This window comes from Paralichthys olivaceus, chromosome 6, assembly GCF_024713975.1.
Source record: "Paralichthys olivaceus isolate ysfri-2021 chromosome 6, ASM2471397v2, whole genome shotgun sequence".
In the NCBI taxonomy this organism is placed as follows: Eukaryota; Metazoa; Chordata; class Actinopteri; order Pleuronectiformes; family Paralichthyidae; genus Paralichthys; species Paralichthys olivaceus.
Window position 1 is genome coordinate 23,080,767 of NC_091098.1, and position 20,278 is coordinate 23,101,044.

At 44.2% G+C, this 20,278-nt stretch overlaps 3 protein-coding genes and 1 long non-coding RNA gene across 6 annotated transcripts in view; 3 read left to right on the top strand and 1 right to left on the bottom strand.

Annotated features, from left to right (window-relative positions):
- The window catches only part of prickle3 (prickle homolog 3), a 20,891-nt gene extending 10,743 nt beyond the window's left edge, over positions 1-10,148 (top strand). For both annotated transcript variants that reach the window (XM_020095860.2, XM_020095861.2), the window contains exons 3-11: positions 4,308-4,491; positions 4,795-4,908; positions 5,336-5,473; positions 5,754-5,957; positions 6,456-6,642; positions 7,314-7,640; positions 7,723-8,013; positions 8,100-8,492; positions 8,576-10,148. In XM_020095860.2, coding sequence (XP_019951419.1) covers positions 4,308-4,491; positions 4,795-4,908; positions 5,336-5,473; positions 5,754-5,957; positions 6,456-6,642; positions 7,314-7,640; positions 7,723-8,013; positions 8,100-8,492; positions 8,576-9,036 — 2,299 coding nt within the window. In that variant the 3' untranslated portion in view covers positions 9,037-10,148. The remainder of the gene's footprint in view (positions 1-4,307; positions 4,492-4,794; positions 4,909-5,335; positions 5,474-5,753; positions 5,958-6,455; positions 6,643-7,313; positions 7,641-7,722; positions 8,014-8,099; positions 8,493-8,575) is intronic.
- LOC138410563 (uncharacterized) lies at positions 4,452-6,570 on the bottom strand. Its single transcript, XR_011243272.1, has 3 exons — positions 6,438-6,570; positions 4,820-5,068; positions 4,452-4,590 (listed from the first exon to the last, which is right to left on the bottom strand). It is a non-coding gene; the product is annotated as an uncharacterized lncRNA (long non-coding RNA).
- A 928-nt stretch (positions 10,149-11,076) lies between the features above and the next one.
- On the top strand, positions 11,077-14,261 carry fam110a (family with sequence similarity 110 member A). Of its 2 annotated transcripts, none has more exons than XM_020095867.2 (2): positions 11,077-11,311; positions 12,477-14,261. In XM_020095867.2, exon 2 carries the CDS (start codon positions 12,651-12,653, stop codon positions 13,899-13,901), a length of 1,251 nt encoding a protein of 416 aa, XP_019951426.2. In that variant the 5' UTR covers positions 11,077-11,311; positions 12,477-12,650; the 3' UTR covers positions 13,902-14,261. The 2 variants fall into 2 exon arrangements, with proteins under 2 accessions (XP_019951426.2, XP_069383409.1); XM_069527308.1 differs by lacking the exon at positions 11,077-11,311 and adding an exon at positions 11,319-11,747.
- Positions 14,262-15,505: 1,244 nt separating this feature from the next.
- Positions 15,506-19,310, top strand: mfsd2al2 (major facilitator superfamily domain containing 2a-like 2). Its single transcript, XM_069526563.1, has 8 exons — positions 15,506-15,678; positions 16,065-16,184; positions 16,287-16,411; positions 16,516-16,648; positions 17,328-17,658; positions 18,616-18,706; positions 18,893-19,014; positions 19,227-19,310. The coding sequence occupies exons 1-7, from the start codon at positions 15,508-15,510 to the stop codon at positions 18,909-18,911; spliced, it is 990 nt and encodes a 329-aa protein (XP_069382664.1). The 5' UTR covers positions 15,506-15,507; the 3' UTR covers positions 18,912-19,014; positions 19,227-19,310.
- The last annotated feature ends 968 nt before the right edge of the window (positions 19,311-20,278 follow it).

The following is a 20,278-nucleotide window of genomic DNA, read 5'->3' on the forward strand; positions in this document are numbered from 1 at the left end:
GTCAAAGCAACAATCGTCCATCTGTTGTGAATCAGTCAGGGGAGAGAAGACACTGTGAGTTCACTCCTCATGACTGTTACACTCAGAGTCTGATGTTTCCTGTCTTTGAAAAGCAATGGAAGTAAATTCTCGGGCTAAACTAAAATGTAATTGTGTTTGTATGAAAGTGTAAGAATTACATGCGTGTATCATGAGAGCCGCTGTTTGCAATTTGTGTGGTCGTGTTCGGCACCGTGACGTCTTTTGTTTGAGCCCACTATCAGCTCGGAGGAGGGTGGGAGTCGGTGGGTGGAGGGGACATTGAAAAGAGCCGTGCAGAGAGAGAGAGAGAGAAATTAGCACATGGAGAAGGAGCTGCTGTAGAATATCCTGCCCTCAGTGACGGAGGCTGACAGGCAGAGAGCAGCAGGAGGAGACGTCTGTCACATGCAAACCTTTGTAGCTGCAGCAGAGTCTGGATGGGACGGCACCTGCAGAACAACCTGGGCTAATTTGTCATGATTACAGCAGGTAATGGAAAAAACATTTTACTGTCTAACAGGATTAAAGCGACTAGAAACTCAAACAGTCATTATGTCTGGAGATGTGAGTAATCCACAGTTTTTTTTTTTTCTTGTGTGGTTCTTTTGTGTGTCACAGCCTGACTTCATGTTGTTTTGTACACACAACTGTTCACCTGACATCACGCTCAGGTTGTGCTGTTACTCACAGGCCGATTTATTAGTGGCCACACTCGGGTCAGTCGGTGTGGGATCCAGGGGAGGGGCGAGCCAGCCTTAATCTCTGTGTTGGACAAAATTAAAATGATTTTCAATCCCCTCAGCCAAAGCTAATTAAAGCTGTTGGAGTTCAAATGAGTTTATTTCAGATCTGCACAGTCAATATTTACCTTCTCCGTACTTTTCTCCATCAGCAGTTCAACCATTGGCAAACAACATCCTCCCATTTATGTCTTCCATCATCCTGCTCCTTCATATGGACTTAAATCTGTCTCGTTATAATTATTTAATGCCTCGGTTTTATTTAATAGAAGTGCAAAATTAGTGGATTTATAGATTAGTCAGTGGACAGAGACTTGTTCTGATCATATCAGCAAAAAAGTCAAATGTTCTCTGATGCAGCAGCTTCTCAATTTTCTATGTTTTTCTCATGTGACTGTAAAGTGAATATCTGAAGGTTTTAGACTTTTTATTTTTTAAAAAACAAAAAAACAAGCCATAATTCTAAATATTTTTCCCTATTTATTTTAGACCAAATAATTAATCAAGTAAATTAATCTGCAGATTAAAATCTATAGCCAACAAACAGGAGATGCACCATCGACAACGCTCGTAGCAGCAGATGCAGCAGCAGTCTCACTCTCACTAACAGTGTTTTGGTCCAGCAAAAGATTTAGTGGCAGATTGTGGATCTCTGTCCAAAGCAGCATCTGCTGTGTCTCCTTGTTAATAACAGATAATGCTGGTTATATATTCAGTGTTGTACAGTTTCTTTGTATTTGTTTTCTGGGTGCTTTTGTCTGCACAGTTTGAATATACACAGTTAATTAATTGCATTTGTTTGTACACTTTTATTTTCGACACTGTCACTCAAATGGACGGATGTTCCCCTGCAGTGACGTTTGGGGAACTACAGGAATTAATTTATTATTTAACTAAATCATTTAATCTCTAATTTTGACTGCAGTTTGGTGACAATGCAATTCGCCATTTACTAAATTATAAAACTTAATCAGCAGCTACCATCAAAACATCGAGCCACAATCATATCGACTTCAATATGATACTAGTGTTAAAAAACACCATTACTTTTGATACCACAATAACAAGTCTACATTTTTAATACTTTTAAAACTTCTACATTTGTTTTATACTTTTTTTTTTAAACATAATTATTTATTTACATGATATAAGAGTAAAAAGCCACGTGTTGAGGATCAGCTGATTTTCCTCCATGTTGTTTATTTAACGCAGCCTTGGGTCGAAAATCTGATCGTAGATCTGCTTCACTACTTTTCAATTCTATCGAAAGGGAAAGTTAACAGAGATTGTATTAAAGTTTAGTCTAATCAGGACAAACAAAGGTGTTTTCCCTCATTTTGAAACGTTACTAAATGATATTGCTCTTGGCTCATCTGTACCAAATGTTCACATCCTGGGGGGACAAAGCCTGGTTGTATTACATCAGAGGCTTGTGATTCAGATAATTGAACAGGACAGGGCTCAGCACAGCAGGGCTTGGTAAATTGCAGTGTTGAAATACCCTTCAGAAATGTTCTGCTGTTAAGTTTAGTGAAGTCACGAATGAAACAGCCACGTGCTGAGGAGACAGAAGATGGAAAAAAAAACCTCTCCTGGATGTTGAAAATACACAGTACACTGCTGTGGAGACGCTGCTTCCTCATTTCTGTGTCTCTTGTATATGTAGTGAGTCCCTCTAGTTTATATTTAGGCAGCAGGCGTGTATTTAAATGTGTGTCGTGCACAAACCAGGTTTAATGTCAAGATTGAGATGTGACTTCAGACTCTCCTGCTTTTCATCCAGGTTGTCCCTGTGTCTTCTCTCGGTTACTGTATGTGAGGGATGGCGACCGCTCGTGACTAAACCTTTGCTGTAAACGCTTTCATCTTGCCGGGGAGGCCGGTGGTGTGTGTGTGGGGGAGTGGGTTACTGGTGGGGTGAGACGTGGTGCATCTGCCATCTGCCCCCCCCCCCATGCCAGGTCTCCGGCTGTGTCATCCTACCCATTTACGTAGGAATGTGCGTGGCGTCCCCCTCCCCTTCTTTTGTTAACGCACGCTCACAGAAATACAGCTGGGACCAGATCTGTGCCAACACGACTTAGCCTAAGCTGAGTGTTTACTATTATTTATATTTGCCTTGGCGATCATGGCCTTATAAGGTGCCAGGACAGGACAGCGTTCATGTGCTGTGTTATAAACATGTATTGTGTTTGGGCCTGAGAAAAGATCCTGGGATCACACAGTATTAGTTTGTGTCTCTGTTTTGTCAACTCACCGACAATTAACTTATGTTTGGTAAAGAGGGATGAGACAGAGACGTTGTTACCGACAGGAGACGATTGATCAGTCGAGCTTTCACAAACTTCACCAGTTGTGTGTGTGTGTTGTCTTTTTCGGCTGTGGGGGATGGGTGCAGGAATAAAGCAGCTTTGTGCCTTGTGAACTTGAGCCACAAGTTCCAGCTGGCAGGCTGTTATGCAACCGCAACAGAGATGTACACATGCAATACATGCTGCTGCATATGGCCACTGTGTCGCATCCATTCAAGTATACGAGACGCCTTCAGCCCGAGGTGCTTAATTCTGACTCCACCGGTCCCACACACACAAAGACACACCCACCGCCAGATTGAATGTGGCGAGGATAACGAGGGAAAGATGGGTTGTATTACGAGGCGGAGGGAGATTATTGCTCCCATCTTCACCTCCCTCTCTTAACTGCCACGGGATTGACAGCCTGGCTTATACCCGTGACCTCGTTTCCTCCTCGTTCAGTAGAGATAAATGGTTCTGGAGAGATGATGGCGAGAGGAGGGCATGAAGTTTTGTTCTCTTTGTGACAACTGTTGTATCAGTAATTTCTGGCAGCGGGGAGTCTGGTTGAGTCAACCTGAAGAATGTGTGTGGGCTGGTTTGTGACATGTTGTCTCGAAGTCTGTTCATGAAACAAGCTGTGGGAGTGGCCGCATGAATATTGTGTTTTTATATATATGCAGATAACTCAAGTGTTTAGGTTTGTTTTAGGAGCTCGCTTCACTGCTTCACCAGAATGACACGTGTAGAGCACATGCCTCCACCAAGGCCAAACACCCCCATCAAGATCCATGAACAACTCACAAATCTAGAGAAAGTGAAAAAGAATCTGCACCCTAATCTGGATCCACAACTAAATTTAATGAGCTCTTCCTTGGGTCATGTTCAGCCTCTCCACAAAATTCCGTTCACTAGTTTTTGCTTAATCCTGCAACAAACAAACAAACACAGAGGAAACATAACCTCCTTGGTGGTGGTGATAAAAATATTTGATATATTTTCTTTTTTTTTCCTGATTTCTCAGCTCTCAGAAAATAGCAGATGACATAACTTGAAAGTCTTGAATCAGATTCAGAGTCTAACACTGTGTCTCACACCTGAAGTACCTGAAGCACCAGGAGAACCCGCCTGTCATCCTGTATTTATTGAAAGATTTGACATTTGATCAGTTTTTGGCTTGTGTTGTAAATCTATAGAAAAAAAAAAAAAAAGTCCCCGGGGCTGAAGTGTAACACTGTCCCTGTCTCCACAGGAAAATCTGCGTGCACTGCAAGTGTGTGCGAGAGGAGCACGCTGTGCGCTCTGTCCCGGGCCAGCTGGAGAAGATGATGACAAAGCTGGTATCAGACTTCCAGAGACACTCCATCTCCGACGACGACTCGGGCTGTGCCTCCGAGGAGTACGCATGGGTCCCGCCGGGGCTCAAGCCAGAACAGGTAACAGCCAGGGTGCAGAGAGGAGAGCATGAACGAAGGAGAGGGATCCTCACAGGTAGTTGAGGGTTAAGAACAGAGGAGGTCGCAGCTTGTTAAGCTCTATGAGACAAATAGTGAATATGGGTTATACAATTAACACTTGATTGATGATTGATTGCTTTATATTTGACGTGTCTGCACAGGAACTCAATTCGATCATAAGAACAACTATTCAGTCTTTTTTTTTTTAATAACAGCAGTCAAATGATTTCTCTCTTTATATCTGGGATTTATGTCTGTTTGTGAACTTGTCTCCTCATGCAGGTGTACCAGTATTTTAGCTGCTTACCAGAGGACAGGGTTCCTTATGTGAACAGTCCGGGGGAGAGGTACCGGATCAAACAACTGCTGCACCAGCTGCCGGCTCATGACAGTGAGGTAACGGCCACTTTACATCTGTGACTGTGGATGTTTACAGATGTTGAAGTCCAGACATTTTATGGAACTCCTGGAAAAATGTCCAGAAAATGTCCGATGTGAGAGAACCGCAGGAAAATGGTCTGATAAATAACAGCGAGCGAGAGCGACAGAAGTGAAACTGGAAGAACAAAAAGAAAAGAGAATATTCATGTTAATAGAAACATCAATTAATCAGGACAGTGATTCATTATTGTTTCTCTACATCAATTTTATATTTAACCCCAATAGTCTGTTAAATGTCTTGACACCTTGAAAACAAGTTGATGCATCTTAAAATCCTGTTTGTTATATATTGTAGAACTGTGACTGCTAGTTTTAATCCATCTTACTGAAGAAACCATTTTTGAATATAATTGTCAACAAGAATTTCCTCGTGTTTCCACAGCTGCAGTACTGCAACGCTCTGGACGAGGAGGAGAAGAAGGAGCTGCGTCTGTTTAGTCAACAGAGGAAAAAAGAAAACCTGGGCAGAGGCGTTGTCAGGCTCTTCCCAGTAACTATGATGGGAGCCAAGTGTCAACAGGTGAGGCAGGATTTTTTGATATGAAGATTCCGTCATGAGACCGATGTGAAGCTTAAATCAACAGTTTCCCTGTGTAACATTGAAGCACGGATCTAAAACCACATTAAAAGGACTGAAGCATGTAGGTGCAGGCACAGCTCGAGGGCCACATCACACTGGCATTTAATGATTACAGGGCTGTAAAAGCAAAGTGCTGCGCGACCTGGAGCGCTCACCAGGATATACACTTCCTCTCTTTCTGCACCACACCTCACACACCCAACAAAATGTGTTTTTCCAGTGTGGCCGACAGATCTGCGGCGGAGACATAGCGGTGTTTGCCAATCGGGCCGGACACGGCAGCTGCTGGCACCCTCAGTGTTTCCAGTGCGCCTCGTGCACTGAGCTGCTGGTGGATCTGATCTACTTCTACCAGGACGGACAGATCTACTGCGGCCGGCACCACGCTGAGAGGCTCAAGCCCCGCTGCCAGGCCTGCGATGAGGTGATTGTCTCACCAGGATCCCCAACCTGTCTGATTAAACTCTGATGAACATTAGGTCTCTTACAGCAAAGAGCACTCACACTCTTTAATTTGCAAAGTTCGAATCTCTTTCGGCTCATGCTTCCATTCTGTCGTCTGCTGAAAAATGAACATTGTTCATTTAAAAACTTGAGTATTTTTGTTTAAGGGTAAAATGTGAAGAAAGATCCTTTACTATCAGTGTATTTCCTCACTTCCTTTGGTCAGTTCAGTGTTATTTGTCTGTCTCTTCTTGTTTTGAATGACCTTTCACTGTGACTCAAGAGATTAGCTGACGTGGTTGACTAATGGATCTGGCAGGAGTGACCACGGGTCAGAGTTCTTTAGACCCAGAGGACGACTAAGCCTGTGACCAGAGCATCTTTTCTCCCCCTGCCTCTCAAACCCAAACCTTCAGTTTATTTCTGTGCAGATGAGCTCATCACTGCGGTTCTGACTGACCTCTGTCTCTGACTTCAGATTATTCTCGCGGATGAATGCACCGAGGCAGAAGGACGATATTGGCACATGAAGCACTTCTGTTGTTTCGAGTGTGAGGCTGCTCTCGGTGGCCAGCGTTACATCATGAAAGAGAGTCGACCGTACTGCTGCTCCTGCTACGAGTCCATGTATGCAGAGTACTGCGATACCTGCGGAGAACACATAGGTACTGCAGTCTGAAGAAACACATTTACAGCTGTTTCAACGCAGCCAATGTCAAACTGAGTTTCTCTTATTAGCAGCTGTTGATAAGCAAAATATAATATGGATGCCTTGAGACTTAAAGTTAAAATGTATGTAGAAGTTATTCTGCAATTGTAAAATCTCCCATGAGGACATATTTAATATTATTACAGTTGTGTTACACTTTAGAGTTATTTCTTATCTTTCGATGCAGCAGTCTGCAGTTCTGAGTGTTAACAAATACATTAATAAACACATCAGTCAAACCATTTAGTTACCATTTCCTGGTAAGAAACCAAATAATCAGGATTTCATTACCATCTTTATTAAAAGGTCAATAGAATTAGTCCCTTTCATGTTTGATTCTTGTTTGATTAAACTCCCGAGTCACTTTTACATAAAATGTCATGACAATAATCTAAATAAATAACCCTACAACAGACCGGGACAGAAACATATCATCATTGGTGGAGGTAATTAAACGCTTGTCTTCTTCAGAGTCCTCCACCAGTGAATCATTTGATTATTATATTTTTGGCCTTGTGTCACAAATAGTTCAAATATGGCTGACGTACTGAATTCTATGTGTATACTCACACTGAGATAACAGAGGACACAAATGTTGTGTGTAATCATGAAATCATTTGCTCTCAGGTATCGACCAGGGTCAGATGACGTACGAGGGTCAGCACTGGCACGCTGTGGAGTCGTGTTTCTGCTGCGCCCGCTGTCAGCTGCCTCTCCTGGGACGTCCCTTCCTCCCTCGAGCGGGGCTCATCTTCTGCTCCAGGCCGTGCTCGCTGGGCGAAGACCCCAATAACTCCGACTCGTGCGACTCAGCGCTGCAGAGCAGACCGCCTCAGCACAGCAGACACTGCGGGACGGCAGAGAAACACCAGCAATGTGGTTCCCCGCTGAAGCCACCAGAGGGCATCACTATAACTGCAAAAGACTGCATTCATACTGCAGTGGAGAACAGGGGTGAGCATGAAAACCATGTGAATTAAAATATTCCTATATTCTCCCAGTATTCCAACTCACGTCTTTGCTCTGCCTCTCTCAGGCGTCCACTCTGCTCCAGTTCAAAACGGACTTCCTGCTCCCAGTGGTCACGCTCATCCAAGAGGCTCCTACTCACCTCTTCCCCACATTCATCTAGGGAATGGTTTGGGTCCATCTTGGCCCAGCGACCTCCCTCATTACAGTTTACTGCCGGAGAACTGTGGTGTCAGACCTCCAGTCGGTGGTCTGCAGCAAAATGAAAACACCGGACTAACCGGTCTGAATTCAAGAGGAACCTCCACCGCTAAAGACTGCAGAAACTGGGTGGAGAGGACGAATCAAGTTATGCAAGGTATCAGAAATCCCTCCTGAGTGCTGATTATTTATATTCACTAACAGTAACTAAAGTGTTTTAACTCCTGTTCTCTTCGTCCTCAGCGTTTCCTCCCCACAAAAACTCACTTGTGAACCCCCTCGTTTCGCCCGACACTCCTCCCCTTCCTCTCAACAACCCGTCCACCCTCCCGCCTCCTCTTCCCGTCAAGACTCGTGACCTGATACCCAGCGAGTCGCCCCCTCCGAACCTCCGGCATCTAGAGGACAGACCCGAGGATCCCCCGCCCTCGCTGGCTCGCAGTGGCACAGCCAGAGTCAGCTTCAGAGAACCAATCAGCAGCAGCTACTCTGTGGACGAGGACGAGGATGAGGAGGAGAATGAAGAGGAGCTGCGGGAGGGCGAGGAGGGCCAGCAGGTGGAAGAGGAGGTGGAGGGAGGTTTTGGAAGCAGGTTGAATCTGCAGAAAGGTATCCCGCCGCAGATGGATCTACTGGGTAAGCAAAACTTTCAGAGTGAAATATTAACTCGCTTTAAATCTGGAAATCAACTAGATTTTCTCTCTTTTTTTCTCAACCAGACGGATCCTCTTACCATCAGCGGAATCTGAGGCGGGGGGGGAATCGTTGCCGTGTCCCATCTGACCCCAGTCTCCATCCAGGCTCGGAGAGGCGACCCCGACGCTCGCGGACCGATCGGCCCCAGCTGGACACGCTGGACTGGAGAGGCGAGAAAGACACGGACGGCCGAGGCTGCTCCAGTGTTCCCTCACTAAGTCTCCAGCCGGGCCACTACAAACACGAGGACACCTGCTCCACCTGTTCCTCGTCCTCAGACTCGGAGGAAGACGGATTCTTCCTGGGACAGCCGATCCCTCTGCCCCCGCAGCTCAGAAAACAGCAGCCTGACGGGGGCGAGGAGAGGGAGGGGGAGCAGGAGAAGGAGGTGCAGAGAGACTCGGGGCTGAGAGGAAGCTTTAGGCGGAGGAGAGCTCACAGTCTCAGTGCAAAGGACAAAGATAAAAACTGTGCTATTTCTTAACAGAAAGCAACATGGACACACAGCCTCTCACTTACTGACTGGTGCTGCTCAAGAGTAACTAACGGCCTTTTCATTATTCTGGTCTCCAAGTTTTATGATGGTGTTAAACACAAAACTCAAGCACAGACTTTTCCAAAGGTGAACCTCGGCCATCGAGGAAGAGAAGTGAGCTCCATCCACATGAATATGTTTTCATTTAAAAAAAAATCACCACAAGAAAAGAAATCTCTGCTTCTACTTCTCATCGCTTTGTCCCTTGTTTGTAGTATTTCCTGTAACCAAGCAACCGACTGCAAATAGACTGACTATCTGCTTCCTGTACACACCAGCACGCACATGCTAAGTGTACGTGAATGGTCAGGTGATGTGCGTTTTCAGGTGCGTTAATACGGATGAAGATTACTTCTGATACGAAGATAATTGTTTGGATGGAGATCGTTTATCCATTATTGTCTTTTCAAAACTTGAATGATCTCCGCCCAGATGTTCGGTATGAATTCCCGTAAAGCACCATTTAAAAATAAAAACGTATTTGTATGGATGCAGCATAAACCTCCGAAAAGTCCAACTTCTCTGTCCAGTGTCACGTGGTGCAAGAATCATGTGAGTGCAGATGGAGGTTGATTAATTATTGGTTATGATTTTAATTGAAAACACTCAGACCTGTTACAGTTTAATCTCACCGCTCGTTATCGTCAACATCATTTACATGAAGCACCAGGAACCGACGGCACATTCCAACATTACTGTTTGTGAAAATTAAGAACATGTTATTATTACTCTGCTCTACCATTCGCTGTGCTCTTATGTGCAATTTTATATGGTTGTAATATATTACAGTAAAGAAAAGTAAATGGCCAAATAGTATGTGGAGGATGATTACTTCAGCAACCTGTGGGAGTTTTATACGATCAGAATTCACTGTGTGTGTTGAACAGTTAATATAAACCACATTTAAAGTCTCTAATCATGTACGGCTCGAAGGTCATTTATTTTTATATACAGGAACTTGGTGTAGGTCACTGGTCCGTCTTGTTTTATTACAGAGATGATGATTGAATGTGAAAGAAACTTATGGTGACATTAAATTTGTTTAAATTGTTGGTGTAAAAGTGTTGTTGTTTTTTCTCATATATACAGACTTTTGAAGAGTAAATAATAAAGTGTAGGTTCATTGTTATTCCAGCAGTACCAGAGTGTAACTACGTACATTTAGTCCAGAACAGGAAGTAAAAAAAAAAAAATCAAGATACTTTACTGGATTATTTTCCTCTCACGCCACTTTAATACTTCTACTCCAATACGAACACATGGACACTTAATATGTGATTATGAATTATAATAGTTTAAATTACCCAACAGTACATATAAGAGGAACTGAAACATTTAGTTGATTTAATAGAAAACTGAACGACCACGATTGTTGATCTTGTTTTTATTTTTAAACATATGAACAAAATTGAATGGGTTCTTTTCTGATCCCACATCCTTCCACCAAGTTTCATGATTATCTGCTCAGTTTATCTGGTTACTCTTTTAATCTAATTTATTGTCTCATGTAATTTACTTATTTTATTCTCATTTCTACTCTTATTACTATCAGGCACAGGTTCTGCATTACTGCGTATATACTTTATACTTTTACATTCACTATTATTTATTTGATGCTGTAATCTTAGAGCAAGTGGTACAAGAAAGTCTGATCTTAACGTATCTTATAGTATTGTATTGTATTTTATGGTATCTTTACTTGAAGGAAGCATAATAATCATTAGTTGTTATTGAATATGGATAAAAATGCATCTTAGCTGCAGCAGCAAAGTTTTATAATAATGTATTTGTATAAAACATCATACTAAGAACTTTAGGTATTGGTATTTTAACTCCTGTTTACTCTGATCTAGATCCTGTTTAGTCTCACTTGTGTGATACTCCATGTGTGATACTTCATGTGTGATACTTCATGTGTGATACTTCATGTGTGATACTTTGTGTAAGTACTCAGAAGTCCATTCTTCCTCCACTGGTTCAAATTGAAACTCATTATCTCTCCTCTCTGAGTCATGTGGCCTCAGGAGTCAGTGGCGCTTCCCTGCAGCAGAGTGAAAGGACCAATGGGAGAGAGGAGGCGGGCTCGGCAGCAGCACACATGAGTTGTCAAACAGGTTTGTCTTGAGCTGCTTCAAACACACTCTCCCACACGTCTGTCTCTGCCTCTGAGAGATCACTGGACCCACAGGAGAAATGCAGGAGTGGCAGAGGAGCTGGACAGGAGGTGAGTGTTCTGTCAGATGCCATAAAGAAAAAAAATCAGTAATCTGCCTCAGAAACGAACCTGCAGCTTCACACCAGCAGACCTGAGCCTGTCAGGGCAGGAGCAGAGTGAGGGCCTTGGCTCTGCAGTCACAGACAGGCCCAGCTCTCTGTTGTTTACCTGCCTTTTGTGTTTCTGTGTCATTAGTCTCTGGCTTCCTGCTTCGTCTCGTGTGTGTCATTTGCTCCCAGCGGCTGAACGTGCTGCCTCCTGCCTCAGAAACACCAAATTGGATGCTCTATTTTTGTTTGTCTGACCCACCTCTCGACATTCCTCTTCGGTTTGTAACACAGCAGCCGGCCTGCTTTCTTAAATGACGTGTCACACTGCTGGTCGTCTATTCTGGCGAAGGGAGTTTCCTTTCACAAACTGGAGAGATCCCAGGACGTGGAGCCAGGTGAGAGCGGAGGGACGAGGGGGTTTCACAGCTCTGTCAGCAGGAGTTAGGCCCAGCTCAGACTGGAATTGCAAATATGTGGAGAATGTGAGTGGCAGATGCAGAGTGTGAGGCGAAGCTGAAACACGCACAGGGTCTTAAGTATACATGCAGACGTTCAGAGTATTTACCCAGTTCATTCATGTGACCTTCACCTCATAACAACACAAACTGAGGAGAGTTAACAGCTTCTCCTTTTGACTTTATTTCACCCACAGAGGTTTGTATCTGGCTGCAGACCCTGGCAACTGGCTGCTTTATTTAAAGATGAGGAGTCATTGTTCCCAGAGCAGCTGTTAGTGTGTGTGAGTGTGTGTGAGTGTGTGTGTTGCCTCCAGACAATAGCTCGTTGTCAGCTGGACACTTCCCCATCACCCGTCTCACACACTCTCCTGCCGCTCTTTTCATAGACCTTCCACTGACTGAACATGAAGTGTCACTTATATTGTGCGTTTGTCTGCGAGGAGATGGATGACTGCGACTTATTGTGCTCGCGGCCAATGAACTTAGAGGATGGACAAGGCGTCAAGGGGGGGGGGGGGGGGATTGGCTGCGGCCTTAAGGGAGGGGGGGGTCTGTGTGGAGGTGCTAGTATCATTATAAGTGTCTGTAAAAGAGATTTTAGTGACTTCTTAATTGAGCTGTCTGTCCTCTTCCTTCTCTCCTGACTGACGTGTCTCTCTCTTGCAGGACGTCCACATGTCCAGGAGCTAGAGTTCGTCTGAGGCGCTGCAGTAGCATCTCTTCAGAAATGGACTGGAGCTGATGGAGCTGCACCGAGGAACAAATAAAGGATAGAATTTCATTGTCAGCAGGTGGTTGAAGAAAACAAACTGTGACACAGACGGGTTGTAGTTTTACAAAATGCCCGTGGAGTCTGTGCAACGCCCGGTGAGGAAACCAGCGAGGACTGCTGTAGCTGCTGCGCCCCCACGCTTGCGGCCCAAGGGGCCAGTGGGTCGGCAATGCCTGACGCCGGAGGCCAAACCAAAGCAGAGCGCAGTGGAGAGGCTGGAGGCCGACAAGGCTAAATATGTCAAGAGTCAGGGGGCTCTTTCTAAGCAGCAGCCGGTCAGGCCTCCTGAAGTGCGGAGGCCCCTGCTGAGCCCCGGCACCACCCTGCGTCCCACCAGGAAGACCACGACCCAGACAAAAGCAAGGCAGGAGGCCCTCCCGCTCGACTTGGAGCACCTGAGTAACCTCATCAGCGGAGTGAATGATGGACCCCAGTCCAGTGCCACTGCGAGCTCAGAGGACAGTGAAGCTCCCGGTTGCACCAGCTCTCCTCGCTCCACACCCACAGAGACGCAGCAGAAAAAAGAGAGGCCGTGTCCCCCTCCTCGTCCTGACTGGTCCAGTCCAGCTAAGGTGAGATTAAAAGCCTCAGGACCTGTCAGGGCGGAGATGTCAGGCTCTCCTGGATCTCCGGCTGCAGGGACCGTCCGCAGAGTGGACGTCATGCCTCAGGCCAGCCCTGTGAGGACGCCCTGCAGGCCGCCCCAGTTCATGCGGCAGCCCCTTCAGCCCATCCCTCAGCATCCCCAGTTTCCACTCCGCCCAGCTGTTTCACACCTGCGTCTCTTCCACTCGAGAACAACACCAGCTTCTTCTCCTCTGAAGCCGGTTGTTGCCAAACCTGACAACCCTCCCTCCTCTCCTGCTAAAGCCCCCGTCCCTGCTCCACCTCCCCCCACCTTCACCTTATTCCCCCCTGCCTCCCCAGCGATTACACGTTTGTCCTCCTCCAGCTCTCGGAAACGCCCGTCTCTGACCCGGTCTAAATCAGACATGAGTGACAGATACTCCAGAGCTGGGACGGAGCTGGAGCGCTTCTTCAAACTGTGCGGTCTGGACCCTGCGGACCTGCAGGACATGCCTGGATCCAGCTCTGATATCGTTTCCCTCGCCCGGTTTCGCAGTGTGAGCGCCCCGGGGTCTGAGTGTGCAGGCTCAGGTAGAGGAGACGATGATGATGATGATGGGGAGGATGCTGGGAATATCGCAGAGCGTGTTCCCTACGGTGTTTCTGTCATCGAGAGAAATGCAAGAGTGATTAAATGGCTGTATGGGCTCCGTCAGGCCAAGGACAATGTTAGTAAGAGCACCAATTTATAGGACGGCGTGAAAGGTTTTGAAACTAAAGTAGAACATGAAGTCAAACTTGATGAAACTGATGAGTGACTGACTCTGAGGTGAAAAAGTGAGTGATGCAATTTGTCTGTGAAGTAAATCACTCCGGGTTGATCCTTTTTTTCAAAATTAGAATTTGTTGATTATTTGTTACTGAGGTCAGTTTTATGTTGAGTTTTTGTTTTATTTGGATCATTTTTTGGGTCTTTTTTTGTTTGTTGAGTCTCATAATGTGGCTGTGAACCTCATTATCCTAGTTTTTTGTTTATTGACGTTTGAATTCACGTCTGATCCGCATCCTGCTGTAACTGGACCTCATTAAAGACAATTGAATGAGCATCTTGATTGGACGTCTCTGTCGTGTGTGTTTGAAGAGTCACACCAAGAGCAGACGCGTTTCTCACCGGCAGAAACATCAGGTGATCCAACAACCTCCAAGGTGGGGAGGAGGTGGGGAGGAGGTTATGTTCTCACCAGAGTTTGTTTGTTCATAAACAGGATTACACAAAAACAAAGCAAACAGACAGAACACATTACATTTTGGGTCGGATGGATTAAGAGGTTATATTTTATGATAAATCAATCACTCATAGGAGACCACTTCTTTTTATTCTTTTATGTTTCTACTGTAAGAACTCGTGTCTAGGATTGTTTGGCCTTGGCGGAGGAATGTGATTTTATGAGTGTCATTCTAGTTACACATTGATTTACCAGCCTGGTGTGAAACACTGAAGCTTTTCCTCCAAAGGAGTCAGAGCACAAGGTCAACACTTCTGACTTTTTAAAATGAAAGCGAAATCTTATGCTAATGTGATTCTGTAAAACAGCTACAAACCTGTTCTTCAGTTTCATGATAGTGTTCATTTTGTTTTTATGAAACCGTCGGGGAGAAAAACGACATCAACAAGCTTCAGTTGATGAGGGGAAGTTTCACTCATGTTCCACAAGAGGTCAGAGGAGTCCATGCTGACACGTTCAGATCCACAGTACACAGTTCAATGGAAAGTTTCTTCTTGAAACTCCAGTAAAAACAAAAGTATCCACTCTTGGAATCGTTAAAGATCTTCTGAAATGCTGCTCCTATAAATGAGTGGATCTGTGGTTTGATGTAGAACCAGGAGAACGTGTTGGAACTGAAACGTCAGTCTACAACAATCGAATAATCCAAAATCTGAGATACACAGAAAAAGTTCATACACTTTTTCCATCGAGTAATTCCCCCCATGAAAAATAAAAGCCTATCTCTAATTGACCTGTGCTTGAATAGAATCCATTGTGTTTTTTATATATAAAATGATATATATAGTCATATAATATGATATAAATAAAGTAATATATGTTTTTCTCATCAGAATATGATTTTATTCTTGTTATATATCTATTTTACTTGTCTCAGCAATGAATTTAAATGTATCGTGTCCATTAATGAACCATGTTTCCGTCATGTTGAACATCATGAGTATAAGAAAGTGAGAAACTGGACTTGATATGTTCTCAAACACACACGAGTTGTTGTCAAACCAGATTCCATTGTCAAACAGGGGGACTGAACATACAGATGTTTGTGCATGAGGAGATCCATTGTTGTCTAATGCATGTGCTGCCAGGTTCTAACCGTCAGTCTGCCCGGGGGCATTTTTCTCCTGAACTTTACAGAATGAGTTGTTTTAAAGATTTTACAAATCAGTTACAGACATTAAAGAATCAGGTTTTAAATCAGAACGAGAACCAAAGGTCCTGCAGTGACGATCAACACCAGAGGGTAAGTTTCCTCTTCTTCCTTCTTCTTACACGAGAAGAAATCTCACAATATTTTCAGTGTAGAAATTAGTTTTAGGATATTACAGTTTTTCTGGTAAGCAACACACACACATCAGAAAAAAGGAAGTCAATGTTTTAGTCTGGTGATTTATATCTTTAATCCACATCACCTGCTCTCTGACTTTCTCTATGAAATATTCTGTAATTTACAATTTCTATGTGATTGTTGTGTGATAGTTAAAAAGGACATAAGCAAACGTTTAGTGCGAGAGCATCAGCTCAGTGCAGAAACAGATGGTATTTATATAAATGTGAACCTAAGTGTCAGTGGTTATATGGACAACAGAGATGTTTCCCTCAGCTTCCTGTCTTCTCTGCTCTTCACAGGGGTCGGGGGGGATTCCCCTGACCAGGAAGCTATGTTACGCTGTGGGTGGGGTCCCATATCAGATTACTGCTGTAGCTATAGGAGTGTCCCTGCAGATTTTCCTCCTGGATGTTGTGCAGGTAAAAGTTCAGATTGTCCTTAAAGAGAATCACTGATGTGTTTGCATCAGGTTGGAAAAGCAAACAGGATGGTTAACGGCCTCTGCAAACACATTCCCGCAGATGGAGGCCTCCTATGTGTCCATGATTTTATTTGTGAGTCGGGCCTGGGATGCTGTGACCGACCCTCTGGTTGGATATCTGGTGAGCCGCAGTAAACGCACACCCATCGGCAAACTCATCCCATGGTTGGTTGGTTGGTTGGTGCTTTAACATGCACTTCATTTTGAATTAAGTTAGGATTCATCCTCGGGTGCTGAACTCATCAGAGCCATCAATGCTCATCTCACAGGCTGGTTCTCTCCTCTCCATGTGCTGTCCTGTCCTATCTGCTGCTGTGGTTTGAGCCACGAGGCTCCGTGTCGCAGCCTCTCAGCGTCCTGTGGTTCCTCACAGTGACCTGCCTGTTCGAGACCCTCATGAGTGTAAGTGTTGCAGGAGCTCGCTGCTCTTTCCCTCCATCTGGTACCTACTGGTCAAAAGTAATCAGTTACATTCACTCAAGTGTTTTAATTTTTTTTGCGTTACACTTCACCACACAAGGCATTGTTGTCTTTTTTACTGCATCACATTCATCTGGCAGTTGCAGTCACAGTCAAATGAAATACTAGTTTTTATGGGGATTAGGGTTAATAAAGTTAATAAAATAAAATAACATTAAATTGGATTAAATTAAATACAATATAGGACTTTTAGCTGCCACAGGTCGGGGCCTGTTGTTAAATATTTTATGTAAATGAGAACTCAGTTGAGTGAAAGGAAAAATAAATCTACTCAAGTAAAGTTGAGAACACATTCATCAAAAATGTACTGAGATACAATAACAAAGTAAATATATTTTGTTATATTCCACTAAAATACACACATATTACTTGTAACTGAGTATTATGACTTTAATAGTACTAAGAGTACTTCATCATCCACCATCTTGTGCTTCAGACTCATAGAGTCATCCTGACTCATCTTTCTCACGTCACCATGGTGACAGAGTTTCACACTATTTTCATGTCACCATTTTGCTCCGAGCTGTGTCACCATGGCTACCGTTTTACTCATGTGCTCTCAGTTGGTGTCATGTTTTTTCCCCTCGTCATCCGTTCACAGTGCTACAACGTCCCCTACCTCTCGCTCAACATGTTCCTGGGGGGAGATCAGAGGGACAGAGACTCGGCCACAGCGTACAGTAAGACCACCAGGACTCAGGTCACATCTTCATCTTCACTCCCAAGTCTTCTCAACAAACCTGTCCCCTTCTCTGCGTCTGTGTCCAGGAATGAGTGTGGAGATGGTGGCGATGCTGCTGGCCTCTGTGATTCAGGGTCAGGTTGTGGCCGTGTACAACACAGAGAAGCAGGAGGTCTGTCAGCAGCTGGACGAGGCCAACGAGACGCCTCAGAGCTCAGCCACGCCACAGACTGCATCGCTGCAGGGAACGGTACAAACTGCACTGACAGCGTGAAACAACAGTCGAGGCTCTGGCAGCGATTGTGCTCATATTTCTGAAGTGGTGCTTTGGCATTGTACTCAAATTGTCCCAGGGATATCTCCTTACCCTGTAATTTACTCTCCTTATCTTGACTTAGACTGTGTGTGCGTGTGTGTGTGTGTGTAAAGTGGAGATGTTTTAAGATTAGTGTTAAGGTTAGAGAAGTATTAACTATAGTTAAGGTTAGAGAAAGTCTCCAGGAATCCAGGAAACATAAGTCAATTTATCGTCCTCTGGCTTAATGGGAGACATGACTTCGATGTGTGTGTGTGTGTGTGTGTTGGTGCAAGTGTGTTGTTAATTATTACATAACTACACAGGCTTGAGGGGATTAGATTAAATGGAATTAAATCTGTTTGCCAAAACAAAGCGTTACAGTTAATTTAGATTATGTAAGAAACAAAAGGAGATTGTTTCAGACTGAGAGGTTTCACCCAGTAGAACTTTCTTTCTTTCCAAGAGTTAGATGAGAAGGTTGATGTCACAGGATGATTAGTTTTGCCCTAAAATAAAAATTAAAAACATGACTGTTGGAAAGTCAATCAAGCCAAGACAAAGAGATATGAGACTAAAACAAAGACACAAAAAATGAGAGTTACACAACCAGATTGAGCCAAATATTATATAACTCAGCTAGTATGACGCTCAGCAGAGCACGTACGTCCACCGAGGCCCAACGTTCCCACATTTAAATTCTCTAGATCCAGGTTTTTATTTAGATCTGCCCAAAATAACACACACTCACAAATGTCAGTCTCCTGAACATGTCATACATAAACACTTTTACCGAGAAATCTACAAAAATGTTTAAAAAACACTTTGTTAAAGGAAGTGAAATGAAGATTCCTGGATGTATTTGCAGAGGACGTAACTGTAAAGGTTTGATGCACGTTGTTTTGCCCTCAGCGAAAGGCTTTCCTGACCTCAGGTCTGGTCGTCGGTGCTTTGTTTTTCCTCTGCAGCCTGGTTCTCTTCCTCGGGGTGAAGGAGCAGCCGGGTGAGTCACAAATGTCCAATGGAGTAGATGGGTCATCCAAGTTTTTTCCAATCCAGAAATATCAAGCGACACGTCGATCAGAGAACTCGACTCATTCGTTGACTTAAATAACCTCAAAAATAAACTTTATCATAAATAGGAATTCACAACTCTTCCTTTTATGAGTCATTTTGGTTTTGATTCCAGCTCCTGTCCGCTCCGATGACAAAGCGCGACCATCCTATCTGACCTCGCTGAAGATGCTGATACGTCACATTCCTTACCAGCGACTGGTGCTTGGATTCGTGTTCAGTGCTCTTGCATTTCAGGTACAGATTGAGATCACAGCGGCTTCAAATGCGTCCCTGCAGACTGTGGCTCTGATGGAACACAGAGAATCATTTTCCTTCAGTCGTCTCTGTATTTTTGCTGTTACTTTTCTAGATTGTGAAAAAAAAAATGTTATATGCTTTTCAAATGATGATGAAACCAAAACATTTTCCAAATGATTTTTCTCCCCTTTCGGTTTTTGTCTTCTCAGATGTCGTGGAGTAATTTTGCACTGTTTTGCAGCCATGCAGCCGGACTGGGAGCTCAGTTCCAGTACCTGCTTCTGGCTCTCCTGGTACAACACACACAGACACACAATAGAACGCACAAGAGGAAAGACAAACTAATAAAGCATCATACGTCTCTCATAGTGAATGCAGCTATTTAGCGGGAAGTGCCTCATTCTAACCCCATGAAAGATGCTTTATGAACTGCAGATGAAACGGTCTCAATGTTTCCACAGGCTTCGGCCTCAGTATCAGTTCCTCTGTGGCAAGCAGTTCTTCTGAGAGTAGGAAAAAAGGCCACACTTTTCATCGGACTGTCGGTGAGAACTCTCTGCACTGTCCATTAATCTGAGTCATAAGACTCTCCTCCTGTTAAATCTCCCTCTCACTTGTGGCCTGTTTATGTCTCTCTCAGTTCTTCATCCCAGCAGTGACCATCATGGCCTGTGTGCCCAGTAACCTGCCTCTGTTTGTGATTATGTGTATTTTGATGGGATTCAGCGTGGCGACTGTGTTCTTGCTGCCATGGTGAGTCAGTTCCCCCGTGAGGACACAGAATATTCTCAGCCCTTTCCAAGACTCTGTCACGTCTCATCAGTATCTCAGCTGCTGACATTTTCATAGTTTCCTTTGTGCACACAAAGAAAAATCTACATTCTGCAAAAAAATATATGAATGAAATCTCAGGGAAAAACAAAAAATAATTAGAAAGAGACACAAAACAACTGCTAAAGTAAAAACCGACTAAGGCACTCCCGCTGATACACGCGCTCAACCAATCGCCAGTCAGTCACGAAAAACACTTGAACATATATAGTGTGATACAAACAACCTTACATTTTTTAGTTTGGTCCATGTCTCATCCACCAACATGGAGGAGTTCGTTGTGAGCTGTACTGCAGCCAGCCACCAGGGGATGATTGAGACACGTTGGCTTCTATCTTTATATAAACTTTATGAACCATACACACAACTACGACACAACACAAAATACCACGAAGAGACACAGAATCAATACAGAGGTGCTTAACAATCA

Excerpts from the sequence above, each read along its gene's own strand:
- fam110a (XM_020095867.2), top strand. The coding sequence starts at position 12,651 with ATGCCCGTGGAGTCTGTGCAACGCCCGGTGAGGAAACCAGCGAGGACT.
- mfsd2al2 (XM_069526563.1), top strand. The coding sequence starts at position 15,508 with ATGCATGTGCTGCCAGGTTCTAACCGTCAGTCTGCCCGGGGGCATTTT. Across the intron at positions 16,412-16,515 it reads ATCGGCAAACTCATCCCATG|GCTGGTTCTCTCCTCTCCAT; the intron begins GTTGGTTGGTTG and ends CTCATCTCACAG. Across the intron at positions 16,649-17,327 it reads TGTTCGAGACCCTCATGAGT|TGCTACAACGTCCCCTACCT; the intron begins GTAAGTGTTGCA and ends ATCCGTTCACAG.